The 25,518-nt window shown below is 35.5% G+C and overlaps 2 protein-coding genes across 2 annotated transcripts; one reads left to right on the forward strand and one right to left on the reverse strand.

The window, feature by feature from the left end:
• Nucleotides 1-13,490: 13,490 nt before the first annotated feature.
• On the forward strand, nucleotides 13,491-17,440 carry LOC130943592 (double-stranded RNA-binding protein 1-like). The gene is made up of 3 exons (XM_057871531.1): nucleotides 13,491-13,823; nucleotides 14,121-14,383; nucleotides 16,290-17,440. The coding sequence occupies exons 1-3, from the start codon at nucleotides 13,790-13,792 to the stop codon at nucleotides 17,001-17,003; spliced, it is 1,011 nt and encodes a 336-aa protein (XP_057727514.1). The 5' UTR covers nucleotides 13,491-13,789; the 3' UTR covers nucleotides 17,004-17,440.
• A 1,126-nt stretch (nucleotides 17,441-18,566) lies between these two features.
• On the reverse strand, nucleotides 18,567-19,652 carry LOC130944766 (uncharacterized). The gene has a single exon (XM_057873274.1). The coding sequence runs from the start codon at nucleotides 19,484-19,486 to the stop codon at nucleotides 18,812-18,814; it is 675 nt and encodes a 224-aa protein (XP_057729257.1). The 5' UTR covers nucleotides 19,487-19,652; the 3' UTR covers nucleotides 18,567-18,811.
• Between the last annotated feature and the right edge of the window lie 5,866 nt (nucleotides 19,653-25,518).

Here is a 25,518-nt window from a genome sequence, read left to right on the forward strand (position 1 = left end):
ATTTGATCTTTTGGCAATGTGAAATGCGAAACGGTGCGTTTTGGGGGGTGAGTGGGTGAGGGATAAAGTGTTGCTTCTATGGACTGGTATTTATGTTGGTTATGCGTTGAGAAAAGTTGAGTAATGTGTGTACTCTAAATTTATTTACAAGGGATGGTTGGGGTGATGGTTGATGAGGAAATGGGATGGACCTACATTCTGACGCGGTTTTAATTAAATCAATCAAAGATCCGAACAAGTTAATGAAATTGCATAAGGATTTTGATTGCAAGTTCCAAATTCTCCGAGGTTCAAATTTTGTGATCCATTCAAATATAATAAGCGAATAGAAAATTATAGTTAGACAATGAAAATATTAAATAATGTCAACAAAAAATATGTGCAATGTTTATATATGGATTATGTTTATTATTTTTTTATTTAATTTATTCATGTATAATTAATAATGACTTGATATTCAATTCACTAATTGTGCAGATGATTATTCCAATGTTATAGTTTAGGAAGTAATTTAGGACGGAGTGTTTTTTATTTTATTGGGTCAATTCTAAAACCAATTATTTATATTGTTTACAAAAGTCATTGTCTACCTAACAAAATTGTAAATAAATAATATAAATATATAGAGTTTAATTATCTTGCTAATTGAATTGGTGGAAAAGAGTTTTATAGTGCTATTAAAAAGAATTATATTTGTATGGATAATAATTTATACTTAGTGCTTGTTATGAAGTAAGTCTCATACCCTCATTTATGAAATGTAAGTTGTAACTTTGAATGAATTGTAACCACAGTCCATACCAAATTGTTCCAATTTGTGTGTTATAACTAAAAGTTTGTCGAATTGTTATAGACCACAGGGTAAACCTAAAACCAGGTCTCCGGTCTCTGCCTCTATGCTATAAGCCTATAACTAACTATGCTTGCCCGGTTGTCAAGACTCGGGTCTGACAACATTTTTTAAAAAGATGGTTGTATTTTTTAAAAAAAAGTTTTTATTTTGTGTTTGATAAAAAAAATTATGTGTATATTTATAATTTTTAAAAGATGAATTGTTTTTCTAAATATTTAAGATAAAATTTTTTAAAAATTATTTGTGTTTATCAAATTTAAAAAGGTTAATATAATATTATATACTAGTTAATATTTAAATTTAATTTTTATATTAATATCTATTATATTATATTTAAATTTTAAAAATTATGTTATCAAATATAATTATTATTATTTATATTTATTGAATATTATTTTTAATTTAATTTATTAAATATAAATAATATATTTTACAAAATAAAAACTTTATCAAATTAAGCCTAACAAACTGAAAATGAAATAATCAGCCACGTCTGTACAACTTTGGAATCATTATTCAAACTATTCAATCAACCCCCAATTCACCAGTGTGAGTGGCTGATATTTATACATTGTTTTTATATTTTTGGGATAAGTATTGTTTTGGTCCTAACGTTGAGGATCAGAATCAAAACCGTCCCTGATGTAATTTTTAATTTAGAATCGTCCTAAACGTTTTATTTTGTATTAAAATCATCCTTTTAATTTTTTATGGATAAAAATATCCTTCACCACCACCAGCACTTTTACTACCACCATTAACATCTTTACCACCACCAAATACACCAAATCAGATTAAACAACATCAAATTCAATAACAAAATTAACACACAACAACAAAGAAATTTGAAAATAACAAATCAAAGTTAGAATTAGAATTAAAAGCAGAAGAAGTAGAAGAAGACAGAAGCAGAAGCCGAAGAAGCAAAAGAAGACAGAAGCAGAAGACGGAAACAAAGCCGAAGAAGCAGAAGCAGAAGATCAAGCAGAAAAAAGATAGAGGGGGAAGAAGGGGTGACGGCGAGCTAGTGACCGAGGGAGGAGGAGTCGCCGCCGTCACATGCATCGTCGTCGCCATCATGTCCCACCCGGGGAGAGAGAGAGAGGACACGAGCCAGTGACCAAGAGGGAGGAGTTGCCGCTGTTACACGCGTCGCTGTCGAGGCGAGGAATACGTCGCACCCAGCCGCTGCTCAGCCTTGTCCCACTGCGAGGTGGAGGTCGTCACATCGCCGCTGAAGAGAGAGAGAGAGAGCGCCTGCAAAGATGGAGAAGACGCGACGGTGGTGGTGAGTGGTCACCGTGTTGCCGTCGTTTCTGTCTCCCCTCTCCTCTTCCCCTTCCCTTGCCCCTTCCCCCTCCCACTTTCTCCTTTCCCCTTTCCCTGTCCCCCCTTCGCTTCGCGTACCCTTTTTCCTTCCCTCCACCCCAACACGTTCTTTCTTAAATAAAAAACTATATCATGGACGATTTCGATTCTAACACTTAACGTTAGGGACAAAAACAATACTTTTTTTTTTAACTTTGGATTGAGAATTACATCTTTAATATGAAGTTAAGCCTCAATGTAGTCCCTGAAGTTGCACTCGAGTCTCATAGTAGTCCCTGAACTTAAAAGTTCCCCAAATTCATCCCCGAACTTGCACTCCAAGATACAAACTTGTCCTTCCAGCAATTTTTGGCCACCTGGCGCAACCGGAAAGCAGAGCTGGCAGCCTTCGTGACACGTGGGCGTTACAGAAACGATGCCGTTTTGGCTGTGGCACCAAAATGATATGAAACGACGTCGTTTCATGCTGAAAGCCTCCCTCCCTCCCTCAGCGTTACACTAACATATGATCTCCCTCCTCCTCTCAAAACACAAAACAATCACAACACAAAGTGAGGTTTCTTCTTCTTCGATACAGTCACCAATGGTGCATGTGCGATTGCATTAACCGCACCGATTTCAGTCAAAAATTCAGGCTCTAGAGCATCGTTGTTGTCATCTCCTTCATACATAGAGTTGGGAAGGTTGGTTTCTCTGACACAGGTAAGCCAAAAATGGAAAAAATATGTGCTTTCTCTGTTTTTTGATAGTGTTTTTAATTTAACATTCACCAAAGTTCAGGCCTTTTTTCGATTGTAATCTGTGGATATGAACGCCTCTGTTTTGTACTCTGTGCTAGGGTTTGATCATGACTAGGTTTGTTAGTGGTTTGGCCAACAAAATCCTAGACTGAGAGTGTTTCTTATGTTTTGATGATATGGAAACTTGTTCTTTATGTGTTAGGGTTTACTGCAGTTAGTTGTGGAGTTTTCAAATTGTTAATGTGTTTCAGGGCAATGACTCTGATCAATGAACCTTTTTTTTGTAAATTGCAGATGGGTGATCCGTTGATTACCATCATTTTTCACCATAGAGGGTCGTTTATCGCAGAGGCTGATGGTAGTATGTATTACAACGGTGGAGAGATTTGTGAGTTGCCAGATATTGATACAGACACATTGAATATATTTTTCGTCCGAGACTATCACAAGAAAATTGGGTATGACAAGGTTAGCCAAACTTGGTGGCTGGTGCTTAATAGGCCTTTGCAAACTGGTTTAAGAGCAATAACAGATGATAAGGAGCTCATGGAGATGTGTTACCTAGCTCAACAGAACAAGGGGATTATTCATGTGTACTACAGAACAAAGGGGTTATTCATGTGTACTACGAACATGGGGTATTTGAACATGTGAATATTAAGGAAGCAGAACTAATGGCATCTAAAGGCAAGGAGCTGATGCTGATACCAATTATTTTTCCCACCCCAAAATCCATCACCAATGCCACAACTGAACCAATTCCCACCACAACACCATGCACTCCAACTTCTGAACCAAAAAATGCTACTGATACAACAAAACCAAAGGAGCCACCTTCTTTGGTTTCTGCTGGTAACCGAAATATACCAGAAAAAATTTCTGCCAACCCACTGCAAGTCTTGGACCTAAGCCCAATCCACCACAAAAAATAATGGCCCAACCCAGTAAAACCAAGCCCAAAATCCCATAAAAAAATGGCCTAACCCATTGCAATTCCGAAACCTTGGTCCAAAGGAAAGGAAACCAAGAAGGCTAAACCAAAGAGAGGCTATAAGAATGTAAAAATAGCATCAGCATGTGGAAGGAGGCCACTGATAAAAGATGCTACTACTGGAAATATTACAAGAACAATTCGCAAGGAAAAACAGTCCAAGACAGCCTTTGTTGCTTTGTCTAGTTTAGAGAATTTCTCAGACAGCCATGACAGTGATGATAGTGCAAAGGATGAACCATATAGGCCTGGTGGTGATGAGGTGTCCAGTGAAAAAGACTTACCTCTGGATAGATCAACAGCAAAGACTAATGTAAAACTGAGAAGTAGGACAGACAAGAAACTTACAAAAGGAAAGAAGGCTGTTATGGTTGAAGATGATGGTCCTGTTTGTGCAGACTCAGATTCTGAGGATGATGAAATCATTTTTGGACCGATTCCTAAGTTTGGATCATCAGTTGCTCCTTATCCTGATGTGCAGGATGATGCTTATAATGATTCTGATGGTGGAGATTCATGGCACTCGGAAGAAATGAAGACTCCTCTGAACTCTGAGGATGAGTTGGAGGAAGTTGATTCAGATGACGTCTTCCCTGCGTTTAGAGAAGGAGGGAGGTTTGGAGAGTTTAGGCTTGAGGTTGGAATGACATTCACTACAAAGATGGAGTTTAAAATGGCTGTGCATGAATATTGTATACAAGAGGGTAGAAGGATTTGGTTTAAGAAGATAACATGAGGATGAGAGCTGTGTGTAAGGATGAGAGCTGTGGCTGGCTTGTGTATGCTTCTAATAATACTGAGAATAATTACTGGCAGATTAAGACGTTCATGGATGACCACATCTGTACAAGAGAGACCAAAAACAGACTAGCTAATAGGAAGTGGCTAGCCTGCAAATTGGTGAAGAAGCTAAGAAAATATCCGAATCTGAGACACTCCGAGGCTGCACAATATTTTAAGACTAAATGTGATTTGGATCTAAACAAGTCTTCACTGACTAGGGTCTTAGGAGATATTAGATCTGTTGTGTACGGTGATGTAGCTGCCCAATATGGCATGGTGAGGGATTATGGGCTGACACTGCTGAAGAGCAATCCAGGCTCCACTGTCACAGTTGGTGTTATTCCTTAATCCAACCCTGATGATGATCCAATATTTGAGAATATGTATGTTTGTTTGGAGGGATATAAAAAAGGATTTCTGGCTGGTTGTAGACCCCTCATAGGCTTGGATGGAGCTTTTCTGAAGACCCGGCATGGTGGTCAGATCCTGTCTACTATTGGCCAAGATGCAAACAACGATATATATGTGATTGCCTATGCAATTGTCCCTGTTGAGAACACTGAAAACTGGAGATGGTTCTTGGAATTACTTCATCAATACTAGGGGATTATAAGAAGAACAAGCTGTGTTTTATCTCAGATATGCAGAAGGTATGCAATATTTGATGTTGCTATTGGTTGTTACTTATTAGTTCTTAATTATTTAGTGTTAATCTATTGTTACTTATTAGATGTTACCTATTGGATGTGCTTCATCATGTTGTTTATAAACTGGGCTACTGTCTATATATGCTGAATTATTCTTGGCCTGATTACATGCTGCATAATGTCCTATTTGTATGTAACAGTGCTGTTGAGGGACTAGTCTGATGTCACTTACATAATTGTAGGGACTAGATTGATGTCACTTACATAAATCTAGAGATTAGTTTGATGTCACTTATACAAGTGTAGGGACTATTTTGATGCCCAAAAACAAGTATCTGACCCTTTTTTTTTTTGACTTGTGAAACAAGGCCTTATAGATGCAGTTAAGGAGGTTTTTTCAAATGTCCATCACAGATTTTGTGTTTGGCATTTGTGGAAGAACTTCAATAAACAATGGAAGGATCTCCAACTTAGAGGGCTACTATGAGATTGTGCAAGGTGTACTAGCCAAGATGGCTTCCTTGAGATCATAAAAAAGATTGAAAGGGTTAATAAGGAAGTCTGGGAGTATTTGAACAAGTGGCCTAGAGACTCTTGGAGCCAGGCATTCTTCAGTAATGCACCTAAAATAGACAACATCTGCAACAATGTCTGTGAAGTCTTCAACTCTAGGATCAAAGATGTTAGAGCTAAGCCTATTATCACACTCTTGGAAGAAGTCATAAGTTGAAGAAGTTGAAGACCAATATGAAAAGAATTTATAAAAAAGGTCGATGTCGTTGTTGTGGCAAAGCAAGACACACAAAAAGAAAATGTCCAAAGAGAGCTGCTGCTGAAGAGGCTGCTGCAGCTGCAGAGGCTGCCGCTGCACAACCCACTGCTGCTAATGGTGGTAAAGATCAGGCCAACTCTGCTGTCCCTGTCCCACAAGCCCTAACTGAAATCAATCTTGACCAAAGTGAACCACCCTTGGAAGAAACTGATGACTCTCAACAGGTTCACAAACTTAGATGACTTTTAATTTATTATATTCACATCCTTACCTAGTTTACTAACTATCTTACATGTTTTCGCTGATAGGTTTTACTCTCACCGGTTAGGCCGCCAAAGCTCCCTCTAAAAAGAAAGTTCGCCAAACATCATGAAAAAACAGTTTTAGGGAGTAGCAATACACCAGCAATCACCCCACCAGCTGTTACCCCACCAGGAAGCAGTCATACAGCAAGGAATCCTCCACATAACCCTATGCAAGGTGCAACACAGGAGACTGCTACAAGACTTGCAAATTTCATGAAGTTTGTGCCCAACCCTGGATTCAAGGCACCCAGACACAAAAAATGAAGATTAAGATGATTATGTTTAGGGACACATGCTGTTTTTGTGTATCTATTTTGCTGAAGTTGTTTACCATGTATGCTTTCTTAAACGTTGTCCTGGTGTTGGAGATTTTAGTATTTGAATTTTATCAGGTCAATATGTTAACAACTTTGATATACTTGGTGTTTTGGCTCTATAATGCTTTTTTTAATGAAACATTACCAATATTAATTATGACTTTATTGAATTGAATTTTGTCAGCCTTTTGGTTATGTTTTATCCTCTGTTACAGACTTAAAAGTAATTCAAATCCTGTCTATTTCCATTTCATTGAACAGAAGTCTAGCAACATAAGTATGCATATAATCAAACACTTTAATTTGCATTTCTTTCAAACAAAAGAACAGGAACAAGTACATGAACAACATATGCATATAACATGCATGTCATTTATTTTTTGCCAGATACAGTTGACCCTGTTGTCTATCCAACTTTAATACAAGAATACCAACTACAATCAGCAGTATGAACACAAACATCAAAATCTCCCCCCCCCCCCCATTTTTAGAACCCTAATTTCATCCTCTAATTTACCAAATTTTCAAGCAATCTTCATCTTCCATTTTTCATTATCAACTGAATGTCTTATTCTATCATCACATGCTATGACATCTTCTTCCAAAATTTTATCAACCCACAAAAACAATCCACACCATTTCTTACCCATAGTCTGCACAGCCAAGAAAATTGAATAAGCAAAATTTATATCCATAAATACAGCAATCAACAACAATAGTACTTACATTGTAGTTTGGGCAACCCAGGAACGGTCTCCCTGGATTTGAATCCGTCCCTGACCACCGCAGCATTGGTCTCGACCCGTAAGCACACCATTCTGGCAAACGAGCTTCTCTGTTTCTGTTCATTCTTCTCATGATGCTTCCAAATGATCGTGGGTTGTTCGAGCTCCCAGTTGCATTGCTTGCACTTGCCATAATCGTCGGGCTTCAAAGATGGAGAAGACAAGAACACAAGCCTTCAAATTTGGGGATTAGGATTTTAACTTTAATTGAGGGACCAAATTGATTCGAGAGAGTTTACTCTGCTACATCAGCTAGCCTGTAACGCCCACGTGTCACGAAGGCTGCCAGCTCTGCTTTCCGATTGCGCCATGTGGCTAGAAATTGCCGGAAGGACAAATTTGAGTTCCGAAGTGCAAATTTGGGGATGAATTTGGAGAACTTTTAAGTTCAGGAACTACTATAAAACTCGAGTGCAATTTCAGGGACTATATTGAAAGTTAACTCCTTTAATATGTAAATTACTCAAATAAATAAGACTCGGCGATTACTATGAAAAAAAATTAAATCACTCGTGGATTTATTATGATAGTGGCTGTATAATTTGTTCTAGGTTAAAACGATTTAGCCTTACACATATATGCCACATCTTAATTTAGTTCTATCTATAGAAACTAACTATACTAACACAGGCTTTATAAAATATTAGTAATAAAAAACCTATACTATTAATATAATATATAAACAAATTTTATATACTCTTTTTCATTTATATACAATAATATAAGCAATTTATCCACCAGAGAGTACTTTACGTTGTTTGTATCTCATGACTCTCAACGATTGAAGGTAAATGAAATAAATTTAACCCAATGCGATTCTAGTCTCTCTCTCCCGCTAAATCGTTGGGGTTCAAATCGATTTATACAGACCAATGGATCCTAGTAAATCGTTCTGCCTAAAATGATTTATCCACACTCCTCCTAGCACACTAAATTGTTGTGACTCTTAGCATTTTATATAAGCGTGTTGCAAGACAATCATTCTAACCTATCATGAATTATATAGCCACTTCGTTCATGGTAAATTATCACCTAGGCCAATTTTAATAAGAAATTTTTTCTCGTAGTAAATCGTTGTAACTGACAGCAATTTATTAATGTAAATAGTAAAGCGTTATATACATTTAGATTAAATTTACATAAATACAACTTTCTTAAACAAATTACATTCGTGTCCTGATTTAACTCTATATAAATTGCGAGAGCCTACCAAAATTTATAATTCTTATGTAATCCGCTAGATTCTATTGCGGATTACGAGCAACACTCGCTTAAGTCTAATCCGCATCAGCGATAGATTTACGATTCTCATATAAAGTATAAATCGTTACACTCCTACCACGATTTATACTCAACTAAGTCGAACCATAAATTGCTAAGAACGGTATATAAACAAGTAGAATAAAATAGTAAACCGCATTATAAAACAAAAGTTTATGAAAAAAATAGATAAAAAACTTACAATTAGAACATTATTGACATTTTTTAAATATCGTAGCAATTTATTCTGCTTATTCATAAACTGCTACATTCTGTAGCAATTTATATTTCAATTCCGTTGAACATAAACCGTAGTAGGAGTGTAACGGTTTATACTTTGTATGAATTTGAACGTAAATCGTAGCAAAATATAGCATATTAGACTTAAATGGATATTATTCGTAATTTGTGATAAAATACAAAAAATTATATAAAAATCATAAATTGTAATAATCTTTCGGAGTTTACATCAAGTTAAATCAGGACATAAATATAACCTATTTTCAAAAAATTGAATTTACGTAAATTATCCGTGTGTGTGCGTGTGTGTGTGAAAATAACCTTTTCAATTTTTTTATGATTAAAATTGCGGAAGCCTTAAAAAAGCCTAGTTTTTTATTATTAAAATTGTCTACACTTAATATCCTTAACAAATATACTAAAACTAATCATTTATAAAAAGGTGAGTTCTACCCAACCCCTTCTATTTCAACATGTAAATTACCCCTCGTGACGTGGTATGTTTTAATTGGATGCTTAGTTTTAGTTTGAGTTAATTTAACTCAATAAGAGTTAATATGTTAACTAAAGTAGGGTAGTTTTGTAATTAAATATTTTTTATAAGAGGGATAAATATATAATTTCTATAAACATTCAAAAGTAAAGTTATATTTTTATCAATCATCCCCATTTAGAGTTCAGAACTTGAGCTTCAATGGCTACGAAGAAGCAGAACGATGATAACACCAAGAAGGCGGGCTTTACTCACTAGTGTCCCCAGTCCCCAACCTTTGTTCTCACCGTCAAAGAAGCCGTACGCTCGCCGTCGTTCTCACCCTCAAGCAGCCGACTCGCTTTCGCCCTTCCCTCAACTCTCCTTTTCTAGCAAAACAGTTATGGAACTGCCCTCCTGAGGTTTTTCTGAATTTTTAATATTTTAGTAAATTACATAATCACCCATTTGGGCTATAATTTAATTATCAATAGTTTAACCATAGTTAACATAGCAACCAATTAAAAGATGACATGTCACAGAGGGTAAATTACATGTTATTATAGGAAGGATAGGCTAGAATTTACCTTATAAAAATATTATATTTTAAAAATTTGAAGAGAGAACGTGATTAATTTTTCTCAAAATATTGAATACATTAAAAATTTTAATATTTTGAATAAGGTTATTTGAATAACAAATATCTTATAAAAGAAGTATTAATGGTCAGTAAATTTTGTAATTTGTAACCATTAATTAGTTATTATTGATATTTTTAATGGTGTAAAATTTTATTTAATGGTATAAAATTATTCATTTTTTTATAGTTATATACTGATCAAATTTTAATAAAAGTACTAATCACTTATTCTTTCTTATCTTATAAATTCATAACAAATTTAGACTTTTTTTTTGTGTGTCAACCTTATAGTAAAAGAAAAAGTAAATCACAAGAGCAAAAGATTGAAGTGTAAAACTATATGATATGAGAGCAAAAAATGGTGCCTCGACAGCTCCATTATTGTGGTTGGAAAAAACTAGCTGAGTTCGATCTTTACGTCACATTCATGAAGTCTGCAAAATATTTACGAAAATGAATTTTTTTAATTATTAAAAAAAATTAAGAGTGTAAAATGTGATTTTTAACTATTTATTATTTTTTTATATTTATTTTTTATTTCACTTATAAAATTAATGGTGAGAGATCACACTTTACTTCTTCAATTGTAAAAAAAAAATGAGAGAATCCATTTCCAATATTTACTTGAGGACAAAATATTTGGTTTAACGTTAAGAATATGATTACGGATAGAACTTATTATTATGGTTTTTGCTCAAGCCTATACCTCTAGACTATAGTAGAGTTCTATAGAATTATAGTTAGTTAATTGATACAAATTGAGTCCAGACAAGATGGGCGTGATTCAAAAACCAAAATTTGAAAAAAAAAATTTGAAAAATGGATAACATGATGAGACAAATAAAGCAATTCTCAAAAAAAAAAAAGTTGGTGGCAATTTTGACTATTGAGTCTTGCTAGCCCCAGAAAGACTGATCTTGCATATATTATTTTTTAACAATATCTATGATTTTGAAAACAAAATTTACTTTTCTTTTTGTGAGTATCAGTTTTATCATACATTATATAACATTCTATTATACAAAATTTTACGTTTAAATCGTAAATCAAATGGGATTAGGTATTACGATGTCTAAAAAAAATATAATATAGATATAAAAGAATAACATCACAACTAGGAGCTCATGAAGAAAGTAAAATTTCAAATGACCGATATTCACACGAAAAATGTTAACACGAGTGAATATATATATACACACACACACACACAAAGGTTTGGATAGAATACATAATAATTACTAGTCTTGACTCGCGAAGATAATGCCAACTAGAAAATATTACAAAACCAGAAATACAAAATACAATCTTGTGTCTCCAAAATAAAATCTATAAGAGAAAAGTATACTAATACATGTTCAACAGTGAAGAAATATGTTAAGTATAAAATAAACTTCAAAAGTAAAGTCTTCTTTACTTCACCAACGAGTTCCGAACTATTAGTGAGATGCGTCACATTCTGTTATCTGAAAAATTAATAACTTTTTCACAATGGGTGAGAACTCGAAGGTTCCCAGTAGGGTAATAGTTTCAAATGGAGACTATGTAAAACTATATGAACCCACTAGGCAATCCTAGTCTCCAAACTCACAAGGTTTAAACCTAAGATTTTTTTTAATCCAAACAGAGTTAAGTTACTACATCTCAGTTCCATATCTATTTCTAATTTCAATCATTTCCAATGTATTACTATCCAAATCCCAATACCACAATTGTTTGGTCTAGGATTTAGTTCAGTAATTTTAATTACAAATATTAATCAATACGAGGTTAATTCGCTATACTTAGCATTTTTTGAACTACCATCAATCTTATTCATTTCCATAGTCATAAATCATAATCATCATTAATTCCAAGTCTCATGTCTCAATAGTGAAATTATACACAAACAATAAGCGATACAAAGCAAACATAAGTAGAGAACAAGTACGACAACTAATATAATTAGTAATTAAATAGAAATATACAGTTAGGTAAACCAAACAAATATGCTCACTCAAACAATAACAAATAAATTTTATTGGCCATGAGCTCACATGTCTATTAAATTGCCAGAATCCGACACATCCGGTAGCTATCTCGGACATTGTCTATCGACACACTCAAAAAAACATATTATGGACTATAACAAACTGGTCTCAGAAGAAAAGTGTCTTATCACCTTATCACTGGAGGTATCATTCTATCTTAGAGGGAGAGTATCCTATCATTTGTCTCAGAGGGAGAGTGTCCTATCATCTTGCAATAAGAGAGAACGTGGACAAAAGAATCCACCACATTCCTCAATAGGAACATTCCAAGCTTATCACAAGCTAGTCTCAGAGGGAGAGTTTCCTGTCACTTGTTTCAGAGGAAGAGTGTCCTATCACTTTCTCATTGGGGGTATCATTTTGTCTTGAAGGGATAGTACTTTGTCACCTTTTCCATGTCACACCGCAACCACGAAATAAGTAGGATGGAACCACCGTCCTTATCTGGTGCATGTGCAAAATCAATACGCAAGTGGATCGAGCCCACAACCTTCCCTCACAAGCGGAACGAACCTCCGACCTTACCTCTCAATAACCTTTGTTAATCTTAAACACGCAAGTAGGATAAGACTACCGTCCTTGCCAAATCAGTCATTCATGCCACAATAAATCATAATTATTTACTTTAATCAATTTTATAAGTTATTAGATTATTTAACCCCAGTTCTTTATCAAATACTCAATTTCGTTCTCTCGTGACCTGGATAACACCTCTATCCTCACTATGGACGGGACAAGGCAACCATCCTCACTTAATCTGGAGCAAGCACCGTCTGATTAGGGGTGGCAACATGCACCTTATCTGTGGGTACCTAACTCGACCCCATTCAGTAGGAATAGAGTTGTCAACCCGATCCACAGCGGATAAGATAGGGTGTGAGTTAAGGTTCAACCATATTCGACAAACCCGCACCCTATATATGTATATGTTATATATTTATGTAAAAATATGTTTAAGTGAATGTTGAATTAAAGACTTTTTACTAAATGCAAAAAATCTTTAATCACTAAAAAAATATTAATTAATAATTTAATTTTTTTACATAAAAGTCAATTCTATTTTAAATTATCATCAAGTCATATAATAATATTGTATCTTTTTTAATTTGCAAATAGAATCAAATATCGGTAGGTTAAAAACCAATAGAATTAAAGTTAAGATATTTTCAATCTAAAAATAAAATAAAATAAAACTTATATAAAAATCTCAATTCATAAATAAAATTAGAGTTAACTTGAAAATCTTATTCTACTCTACCCATTGTCACCCTTAAGTCTGATGGACGGCGAGACGAAAAGGCAGTGGCACCGGATGCGGATGTGCGTGAATCGTGATTGAGGGCTTTTATAAGATTACATTACATGATACGAATTACGAAAGAAAGAAACGCAAACGCGTCCCATCCACGAAGCGGCGCAGATTCCGGCATTGGATTTGCCCACAGCCGCATCAACACACAACACACGCACCAATTCTCTCTCCTCTCTCCTCTCTCCTCTCTCACTTCCCTCCCACAAACACAAACACACATTACACGCAGTCACGCAACACAAACCAAAACACTGATACTCATCACTCTTCAGTTTGAAACTACCCAATCACAGACTATCAACCCTCGTCTTCACCCATGCCCACTATGCCCACTAATGAAGACTTCCAAGGTACTCTCTCTCGTTTCTGTTAGATTGTCTCATTTATTTCTTGATTGGAGCTTTTTCTTTTTCTTGTTTTTTTTTTTTTTTTTTTTTTTTTTTTCTATTTCCCCCCTCTTTGTAATACTATCGACAAGAATCTATTTTAATTTTCATTCATCGGGATAAAGAAAAAGAAAGAAACTGGTTTTAGTTGTAACACTGTATTTACGGAGCAGAAGGTTGTTTTGTTTTGGATGCATATTTCTCGTTCTAATTAATTAATACACTTTTTTCCTTTTCCATTGTTTGGGGGAAAAATGTTAGGTGTTTCGAATTGCTATGTGTTCAAGAGCAGATTGCAGGAGTATGCACAGAAGGTGGGGCTTCCAACACCTGTATATGAAACTATCAAGGAAGGACCTTCTCATGAACCCTCCTTCAGGTCCACAGTGATAGTCAATGATATCAGGTATGACTCCCTCGCCGGCTTCTTCAACCGCAAAGCGGCGGAGCAGTCAGCTGCTGAGGTTGCTTTGATGGAGCTGGCCAAGACTAATGAAGTTAATCAATCCATTAAACAACCTGTTGTGAGTAGTCTTTTACACTTTTAATCAGTATGAAACTTTTGTTGTTAATGTTAGGTCTCTTTGCTTTTAGAAAATTCTGTTGATTTTTATTCTGTTTTTAATTTTAATTACACAAATGACAAATGTCACATTGTTTTCATTTTGTTTCCCTTGGTTAATTGTTAACTTGCCTTCTTATATTTCATGCTCTGCAGCTGGGTTGGGGTGCATTGCCTTAATGCCTTGTTTATTTGATTGCCCTTTTATTTTGTTAGGAGAAAAATACTTATCATGCTTATCACAAAACTCTTGCACTTGATTAATACAACTTCTATTGTCTACAAGAGATCCTCTTAAATTCCCTTCTGATGATATTTCTGTCTAGCTTAATGGTATGATGCTCTTGTGAGTTAATTAGTACTATAGTCTATATGCAACCATGTAACTTTATACTAGTTAGAGGTCCTTGAATGGTTTCCTAATCTCGTGTCATTTATATTTTGATAAATAAAGCTCCCCTTTTATTTTTATATGTCATTCTTAATCTAGAAAAACACTCTGTTCTCTTGGTCGGAGACTTGTTTCTTTCTTGGTGAATGTTTTCTGACAAGGGTTTTGCTGAACTGCCAAAATTGTTGCATAACTGTGGTTGCGTAGGTTTAAGGTGTGCATGTGGGGGAACCTCACCGGGATGAAGTGGTTGGTTGTGTATGGAGGTTGTTGGCAGAGTGATCTGTCTGTTGGCAGTGTTGAGTACTCTTCTATCACTGGAAAATCTAGTCTATCTGTTGGTGGAATTAGTGTCCTCTGCTTGATCTGGTAATCTTTGTATTTCTTGGTGTATGATATGTGGTGGCCTGGTGGCATGAATGCCTTTTTCTTTTACAGCTGGGTTGCTGATAGGGATTGATCGGCCCCACTTTGTTTGTGAAGGTGTTAATACGGTGGCTTTTGGTTGTAGATAGTGTAGTGGAATCAATGTTAGTTTCATGAGATGTGCTGCACAACCCTACTCGATTCTTTTGTATGCAGTAGTCTCCTGCCTGCTGGAATTCTTCAATTGCAGTTCTCCGAGAAATGTAATATGACTATTTTGTATAGACCTTCCCTTATTAGTAGTTAAAGTGAAAGTTAAGAAGAGAGAATGTTGAAAGTTTATCTTTTAATGTGAGAGAAGGGAAGGCATACACTTATGGTCTACTAATTGGTGGTGCAAGTATCATGTTTCAGCAAAATACAGCTTTACAAGATGCTCTCCATTAATTCATAACACAAGTTCCCCTTCTAAAGTCGTTCCCACTCATAATTTTCAATCCCATCAGTGGGTCAGATAATGTTCTTTAACAAGGTTTAGAACAGAACTTGACCGGCGAATAGCATTTTAAAAAGGGCATTCTGTTTATACAATTCTCTATCTGCTTGCTAGGCTGTTAGCAGCTCTTGTTACTGCTAGCAAAGATTGTTTCTAGGAATATGTCTCTGTGTGTGTGTGTTTTCTTTTTTTGAAAGCCACTCTTTGTTTGTCCATTTTGACTATAGGCTGATATATTTGTTGAATAGCATATCTGTGCATGGAAATGTTTCATAGCCAATAATCATAAATGTTAACAGAATGAATTGGAAGTTTATTAAGTCTAACAACTGCCCGTGGTTCATATCTTCGTTTTATCTAAAGGCTGCCTAAATTTTTTCAAGATGTGTAGAATTGTTCTGTGTATTTCACCTCTCTCAGTTATTAATACTACTTATTTCTACTACTTCATCTGATGTAATACTTCAACAGCTTATAGCTTTGTTGCACGATGTAAGGGGTTCATGATTGTATTTTCTCCGAATTTTTTTTTTTTTTTTTGCATTCTATTCTATTACAGCTTTTCTAGTTATTGTGTATGGCTGCCTCTGACCATGTTGATGCCACTTCTTCCAGCATGAAACTGGATTGTGCAAGAACTTACTTCAGGAGTATGCGCAGAAGATGAATTATGCAATGCCCATGTATCACAGCCAAAAGGATGAAACACCAAGTCGAGCACCCAGATTTACATGTACCGTTGACATTGGCGGTATTCTCTATATTGGGGGAGCGGCAAAAACAAAGAAAGAAGCAGAAATAAAAGCAGCTAGAACTGCTCTGCTAGCTATCCAATCAAGTGCATCTTCTTCCCAAAACCAGTTGGGTCACTCACAGTTGACAGTAATTCCATGCCGGAAACGGGCAGCAGAAACTGCTCCCCCTGTTGATGAGACTTCGAAACCCCCAAAGCCAAAGAAGCGATTTAGGAAGAAATCTTCAAAAAGGAAATTCTCTAAAGACAAGACTGGCCGTAATGCTGAAAATGCAGGCACTGGAGCAAATATTAATCCTGGGGTAGAGTCACATGCAAATATCAGCAATGAGTCTGGCTTCAAGGAAACAAAATGTGATGGAGCATTCATTTCAGAAGCCATGAAGAGTTCTGAGAATGGGATATTGCTTAATTATTGCGAGAAAGAAGTATTGGTTAAGGAAGGTTCTCCGGTGATGAATGGCAATGGATCTGTTGAAATTGGGAACTCAACAAAATTGCATTCCAAAGATCCAGAAGCTAGTGTGGAGCTGAACAAGCAGCAAGATAATGGAGAAATCATAAACGAACTTTGACAAATACTGGTATGTGTTTTGGGGTGCCCCGCCCGGGTGCGGGAGGGGTGGGTTTGGTGGTTATATAGGCTTCGAGTATTGATTGAATCATGACTACTATTCAAGAAAATATTCAAGTTGGAGTAGACTATTTATGAGTTACAAAACCTTGAGGATCCCAACGGTTTTTCTTTGTTGGCCGTCACTCATCTAGGGAGGTAGAAATATAGGCTATGAGATTATTCAAAGCAAGTTGATAATTTTTATCAGTTAACTCATGCCATTTGAGACTGGTTATTTATTGTATTGTATTGTTGCATATATATATATATATATTTCAACTGTCTGCTCCCTTTTTGTCCACAAGATGGGACATGATTTGAGCTTTTGTTTCTGTTTTTTGGATATAAATGTGGGGATTTTGAAAATCGACTATGCTACATGTATACCAAAATCAGCTACAAAAGCCAGCTTCCAGTATAAAATATATGTTGTAATACAAATACACATTAAAAAGAAATTAAACTATACATGTATTTATACATATATGTTGGTAACTGATTTTAGTGACTAAATTTAGTGTATGAATAACATCTTTGAATATACATGTCTTTCTGCATACATTTACATTAAAAACTAAAATCACTTTTCAGTAATTACTTCTCATTTTTCACTAGTTAGTTTTTATTTCTATTCTTAGCTAGTTGGGTTTCGTTAAATAGGGATATACACAAGGTAAACTAGAAGATCATTCCTATTTTATTTTTGGATTGCAATTCCGGTAGGAATATGGTAAAGGCTAAAGTGGCAAAGACGGTACCTTCATCATAGCAGAAAGTGAAAGTCATTTGATATCTCAGATCATATTCTCAGAAATCTAAGTAGCGTCCATCATAGTCAAATGATTATATTACATGTACACAAAAAATCTGTTATTTGTATAGAATAAATCTGTTATTTGTATAAAATATATGTTAGAATATAAATTATATATTAAAAATGGGTTTAACAATGCATGTATTTATAACAAATATATAGTGATTGTACACAATATTTTTATAGTCAATACGGTTTTGCATTTTGCACCTTTACAAGTGGTTGGGTTAAAAGTCAAAAGTTAAAACCATGATGGAGAAGGTCAGACACCTTGGGGTTAGCCCTTAAGTAGCTAATTTCTTGGTGTTATCCATGAATATAATGAAATGATATGTCTACTCACCTTGCAAAGCACGAGTTGATTTATATCTTTGCCTCTATGTCTTAAGGTGAGACCACACCAAATGCAATGTTAGTGCAGGTGTGAGTTAACCCTCTTTATAATGCAATGCAAACTTGCCAAGTGAGATCCTCAAATGTTTGCTTGTCTTTGTGCTTTTAACTGAATGTTCTGCGGGCAACTTCATTCTTCATCTGATCTGCATAATCAACAAAATCTCACATCCTAAAATTTTCCATTTTTGTTAACATCTTTTTCATTCATAAATCATAACTGGTAATGATAACTGATAATCAAACTTCATTTTCCCCGTCGCAGAGCATGGTACACCCGTAAACCTAAACATAAGCCCAAGAAACTCAGCGAAAAAATGGAGAACTCCGTCAATTTCAGATCTCTATATTCTGCAAACCCTCTTACAGATTTTTCAGTTCAATACATCAACCAGCGTTTTATTTTCGCACATAACATCCAATGATTAGTGCACATGTGATACTATTAAGCACCATTTTCGTACATAATTAAGAACCAAACTACAGCATACAAATGAAATTATGAAGTTGTCTAAAATCTGAAAATTCAAATTCGTAATTAAGACACCAATTTCAAACACCTATGAAGAACTCAACCTCTTGAGCGCTTCCTCAGCCACACTAAGCTTCGGTTCCAATTCAAGAGCCTCTTTATAAGCCTTCTTCGCTTCGTCCTCCATTTCCTTCTCCTCATAGCATTGCCCTAACAGACACCATCCTCTCGCGTTCTTCGGGTTCAGCTTCACCGACTCGGTCAAATCGGCAACCGCCGAGTCAACTCGGCCTTCGCCTCGCTCGCTCACTGCCAACTTCAGCTCCGCTCGCTTAACCAGCGCGTCACCCCTCTCCTCCGCGGCGAGCGACTTTGCTGCCAGCGGCGACAGCGCCGCGTCGACTGCATCGAGCGCCGAGGTCCGGAACCCTTGCAGATCGAGGATCATTGCTTTGAGTAGGTACGAAGCTGCATCCCTTGGATTGAGCGCGATCGCTCGATCTGCTTCGGTTAGGGCTTCGTTTGCGAGCGAATTCGAGCTGGAGGATCGGCTCTTCTTGGCGGTTCGGGCTTCAGCGAGGAGCTGAGCGCTGCGGACGAAGTGGCGCTTGGCTCGGACGGAGCGTCCCCTTGGGAGGCGGAGCCAGGCGAGGAGCCTCTGAGGGATGCCGTGCATGGCCAGGAACGTGACTACAAAGAAGAGGACCATGACGACTTGGAGCACGATGTCGCGGAACATTTGTTTCTGCTCAGTGTCTTCCATTGATTTTGACGGTGAACTTCTCTCTTCCGGCGAGGATCTGAGGATTTTTCCGGTGGCAGAGACCTCGGAGTTAGGTACTTATTTATGTCGATTATTTGTGGCTTTTTGTTGTGAAAGAATTTCAATTTCAGTGTTCGGAGACTTTAATCTGCAGCCGCCGTGTTTGATTGGGTTCTTAAGTCAACTCTTAACTTCTTATTCTTTGAAAAAAAAAAAAAAAAGAGTTTAACTAAAAGTGACTAAAAGGACATGTATATTAGGGAATGGATCTTTTAATTCTGAAGGAGTAAAATGGATCTCTAATTTTTTAATAATTTTTTTTATATTTGTTTGTCCTATCAATAAAATATATGGTAAAATATTACATTTTATTCTCCTCAAATGAAAAAAAAAAAAAAGGGAATGACGAGCACGAACTTGAAAGAAAGAGGAAGAGACGAAGACCGAACCAGAAAGAGAGGCATTGAGAGAGAAGATGTGACGAAGAGAGGGAGGAGGCACGGCGTTGCCACCACTGCTGAAGGAACCGCCGTTGGAGGGTGGCAGTCACGAGTAGAGGTGACGATGGAGGCTTCTACCGTCACTGGAGCTCACCATTGGTGCACTCGAAGCTACTTTAGCCCCTACTTTACTCTACTGTAGTTGACCTTTGACCTCTCTGTTTTTATCGGAATTACTAATGCCACTGCCGGAGGAGAGGATCTGATGCCACCACTATTTTACTTTACCAGTGCTGCTTTTATTGTTGCCGAAAAACACGTTGAAGCTTCAAAATTTGCCGACAACACTCCTCGTCACTGTTCTGATCTAGTTTCTTCCCTTAGTCTGTTCCATTTTCGTCATATCTCTACCACCATTTCATTTTTCTGCCATGCTCTTGTTTTGATTTATTTTTCTATCTTTGTTCTGTTTTGGATTTTCCAAAACTATATCTACATTTGTCTCTTTATTCGATTTGAATTTATTACATATGCCTGGTGCTGTGGTCATTGTTGCTACCATGAGAATTAAAGTTGTTGCTATTGTCTCGGTCCAAATTCTGCACTCGTCCGTTCCATTCTATTTCAACTTTTTTCACTTTTTAATTTGGCACTCTGGGTTCGGTCCTAGGATTACGTTTTGAGTATGTTTTACATTTATAATTATTTTGATATACGGTGGTTTGAACTTATAATTATATTTACAAATATTACTATCAAAAGATTTTAAATTGGCTTGAATAATCGATTTATTAAAACTAAATATTTATCATTGTTAAGATCAATTTAATATGCACACGAGACTATATGTTTTTTTTTTTTTGAGATTCTATGTATGTTTGATGAAGCTTTATATTATTTTAAAACATTTGATTTTATTCAAATATGTATTTTTGAAGCAATGAAGTATTGGTTAGTACTTACTTATTTTGAAATTTTGAAATATATTTGAAATGCCTTAAGATTGAGAAAATATGATTGAAAATGATTTGGATGAGAAAGTATTACTTTATTTGATTTGCTACCTCATATATTGAAAGATTCAAGAATATGTAATATTTGAAATTATATGTTTTGAATTGGTTTGTGGGACTTGTATTAGAAAACTGTAATTAACGGCGATCATGACATTAACTTAGATGCATCTGTCTCAGACCTCAACTAGCAGGGACGTTGCTACCCTAACGTGCAGGTCACACGTTGGATTTGTTATTCTGTACGAACACATGAGAGGAAACGGCTACCCTCAGAGGTGGAGCCGCACAAGTGTGGACTATTTGATTTGATTTCTGTATTGAGAACTCCCTTATTGATTTACTTATTCATGTAAATTATTATTTTTTAAATAAAATTATTTTTATGATAGTATTTATATAGTCACATGTGAATTATAGGTGTATTGTCTAATTACTGAATTGCAAAACTCACTTTATTTTTTTTAAAAAAATCAGAAACAATATTTGATTATGTGAATCTTCTACACAGGATAATGATCTGCAGTGGGTACCTATTCTTTGTTGAGTTTTTAGACGTTATTTGCTCCATATGTCATAGGCATGATTCATTCATAATTACTCATTTTATCTCTTTTTTAAAAAAATATGTATTTATTCATTTTAGAAATTATAAATTTATTCAAAATATTTGTAACCTTCTTATGTTATCTTATTTTCGAATTAAGAGACTATTTTCCTAAGCGCCAATCATGCCTCATTTTGGACCATGACATTCTGAATATGTGGTATGCTAAAAATTGTGGTGGTGTAGATCAAAATTTCTGTGCTATGCACCAAAAATTTAGTATTGTACACCGTCTATGTGATATGCATATTTTATTAGTTGGATGTCAATATTTTGGATATGTGGTATTTTAAAAGTTTGTGTCGGGTACCAAATTTTTTATAATATACACCGAAATTTCAAAATTGTATATTAAAATTTTTATATTCTAGTTTTCTGAACATATATATATATATATATACACGAGAAGATGACAACGATGATGATAATAAAAGAAAATGATGATGAAAAAAAGAAACTTAAATAAAAAGATAATGACGATGAAAAAGGAGGTGGTAGTGATGACAATGGCGAATGTAATAGCAACGATGACAACGTTGAAGAAAAAAGTGCACGGAAAAAGATGACGAAGAAGGAAGAAAAAGAAGAAAAGGAAGAAGCAACAATAATGCATATGTACATATTAACAAGAAGAAATATGCGATGAATTTAGTTGAAGACTTAAAAACGCTTGGACAATGTTAATGGCATGAATGTTTGGTATTAAATAATACTGCATTTGTACTCAATAATAGTAATAATAACCACCACCATACCTTAGTTAGAAGCATACATCGATGGAAACAGAGAGATTGAAATGTTTATTTTATTAATATCTATTAAGAAGGCTATCTACTTAGGAGGCAATAGATGTGCTGATTGTCTAGCTCAAAAGAACATCGATCTAAATCAAGGATTTCACTTTTAGGATTCGCCTCCTAGAGAGCTTATCCGACTCCTAGCTGATGATAGAATGAGAACTTCTTTACCCCCGAATAGTTTGTATTTAATTTTTTCTTTTTTTGGGGCAATAGCCCCGTTTTAATACCACAAAAGAAAAACAACCACCACCATCTTGTACCTTTATATCAGACAAATCAAAGGAAATATATATGGAATTCTTCCATTAAAATTTCCTATATTTTTATGAGGAAACATTTCAACCAGCACCCTTAGGTATTAAAATGCAAATTGGAGTACAAACGATTACCATGGTGGAACTGTAAGTATAATACCCACAACTAATTGGCCCTAAGATCACTCACTCATATAAATGACACTATCATATTTTTCATCTCTCAGACTCACTAACACTCATAAAACAAAGGAGAGAATTTTCACATTTCAAAACATACACATTTCATTATGGAACACACATACAATACACAAGGCATATGTGCCTTTATATAGGCAATGCTTCCTACTAAAATAATAATTTATGAATCACAAATCAATTTTGTAATGACTACCATTTCATGAGTTGGCTTCATGAATCATCTTTCAATTTGTATTAATGTAGTTTCTATAATCTTCTAATTTCAATTCAATTTGATTTTGAATTCTTCAATGTTGTAGAATGTTGTAGTTATACTACTCTCTTGAATGTTCTTCAAAAATCTTCAAGCTTCCAACATTAGCTTCTAGCAATATCTAGCCAATTGATGATTATTGTATTCAACTCAAACTTTGCTTCTTCTTTGACCATTTTGACTTCAAAAACTCTTCATGAAAATTCTAGTGATGCAAGTTGATTTATAATGAATTAACATTGCCTCCCTTAAATCAAGCTTGCAGAATTAATCATTCCAAGCATCCTCTTCAATTTGTAAAATAACTCTGTCTTCAATGGCTTTGTAAAGATATCTGCAACTTGTTCTTCAATTGGACAGTACTCAATCACAACTTCTTTTTCATTCACCAACTCTCTGATTTTGTGAAATCGAATATCAATATGCTTCGATCTTCCATGGAATACTGGATTTTTGCAAAGTGCAATAGCTGACTTGTTATCGCAAAATATTGTTGTTGGAGTATTTTGTTTCTCGTTCAATTCCTCAAGAATTCTTCTTAGCCAAACTGCTTGTGTTGCACAACTTGCTGCTGCTATATATTCTGCTTCTGCTGTAGATAGTGCTACTACTGCTTGTTTCTTTGACGACCATGAAATTGCACCAGAACCAAGATGAAATACAAACCCTGAAGTACTTTTTCTTGTTTCTATATCTCCGGCCCAATCACTATCAGTGTAGCCAACAAGGTTTACTTCATTAGTATTCTCATAATAAATTCCATCATTTAAAGTACCTTTGATATATCGAAGAATTCTCTTTGCCACTTGCAAATGGTTGGTACAAGGCTCCTCCATAAATCTGCTAAGCAAACCAACTCCAAATACAATATCTGGTCTAGTCGCAGTTAAGTACCTTAGACTTCCAATCAAGCTTTTGTAATATGTAGGATTCACTGTTCTTCCTTTATCTTCTCTCAGCAACTTGAACTTCTCTTCGACTGGAGTAGAAACTGGCTTTGAATGCTCCATCTGAAATTTCTTCAAAATATCATTTGCATATTTCTTCTGAGAAATGAAAATTCCATCATCTCTTTGAACCACTTCAATGCCAAGAAAGTAAGACATCAAGCCCATATCTGTCATTTCAAAGTGCTTTATCATAGCCTCCCTGAATTCTGCAATTACCTTCAAATTGTTCCCAGTAAAGATCAAATCATCAACATAAAGACACACGATCAAGATATCTCCAGGTTCAACGAACTTGATATAAAGAGTATGCTCAAACGGACATCTTCTAAAACCATTCTCAATGAAATAAGAATCAATCTTCTTGTACCATGCTCTTGGTGCTTGCTTTAAGCCGTACAAAACTTTCTTCAATTTATAAACTTTATCTTCTTTTCCAAGAACTTCATATCCTGCAGGTTGCTCAACATACACTTCTTCTTCTAAAGTGCCATTTAGAAATGCAGATTTAACATCCATTTGATGTATCTTCCACTTATTTTGAGCCGAGAGTGAAATAATCATACGAATAGTGTCTAATCTAGCAACAGGAGCAAATACTTCAAAGTAGTCGATACCTGGTTTTTGTTTGTATCCCTTTGCAACTAATCTTGCTTTGAAACGATCAACTTCACCATTGGGTTTGTACTTAGTCTTGTAAACCCACTTTACTCCAATCGGCTTCTTATCTGTTGGTAAATCTGTCAGCTCCCATGTGTCATTCTTCTCAATGGCATGAATCTCCTTATCCATTGCTTTCTTCCAATTGTTGTCTTTAAAGGCTTCTTCAAAGTTCAATGGCTCACAATCTGAAAATAGAGCAAAATTTATGATTTCTTCATCAGACGGATCGTTGTCATTGCCAACTTCATAATCTGCTAATCTAGCAAGTAGTCTCTTCTCTCTTTGAGGTCTTCTAGATGATTCTAGTTGTTCAGTTGTGTCAGGTTGTCTTTCTTCTACTTCGTCACATGTATTTGGAATTATAGTCAGCTGCTTTTCTGTCTTTATGTTTCAGTTCCACATGTCTTTCTCGTCAAACGTCACGTCTCTGCTGATGATTACTTTCTTTGTTTCTGGATTGTACAACTTGTATGCTTTTGAGTCTGTGCTATAGCCAATAAAGATACACTTCTCGCCTTTGTCATCTAACTTCTTCCTTAATTGATCTGTTACGTGGGCATAAGCGATACACCCAAAGACTCTGAAATGATGAATGGAAGGCCGCTTTCCACTCCAAGCTTCCTCTGGAGTTTTATCACGAACACTTTTTGTTGGACACTTGTTTAAAATATGAACTGCTGTTGCGACTGCTTCTGCCCAAAACTCTTTAGGCATTTGTTTTGACTTGAGCATGCATCTGACCATATCCATGATGGTTCTGTTCTTTCTTTCAGCAACTCCATTTTGTTGAGGAGTATATCTAGTTGTTAGTTGGTGTTGAATTCCGTGTTGCTTAAAGTATTCTGAACACGCAA

The sequence above is a fragment of the Arachis stenosperma genome, chromosome 8 (assembly GCF_014773155.1).
Source record: "Arachis stenosperma cultivar V10309 chromosome 8, arast.V10309.gnm1.PFL2, whole genome shotgun sequence".
Taxonomy (NCBI): Eukaryota; Viridiplantae; Streptophyta; class Magnoliopsida; order Fabales; family Fabaceae; genus Arachis; species Arachis stenosperma.

Coding starts and splice junctions, on each gene's coding strand:
- LOC130943592 (XM_057871531.1), top strand. CDS start 13,790: ATGCCCACTATGCCCACTAATGAAGACTTCCAAG. Junction 13,824..14,120: donor CACTAATGAAGACTTCCAAG/GTACTCTCTCTC, acceptor GAAAAATGTTAG/GTGTTTCGAATTGCTATGTG. Junction 14,384..16,289: donor AATCCATTAAACAACCTGTT/GTGAGTAGTCTT, acceptor CACTTCTTCCAG/CATGAAACTGGATTGTGCAA.
- LOC130944766 (XM_057873274.1), bottom strand. CDS start 19,486: ATGGAAGACACTGAGCAGAAACAAATGTTCCGCGACATCGTGCTCCAA.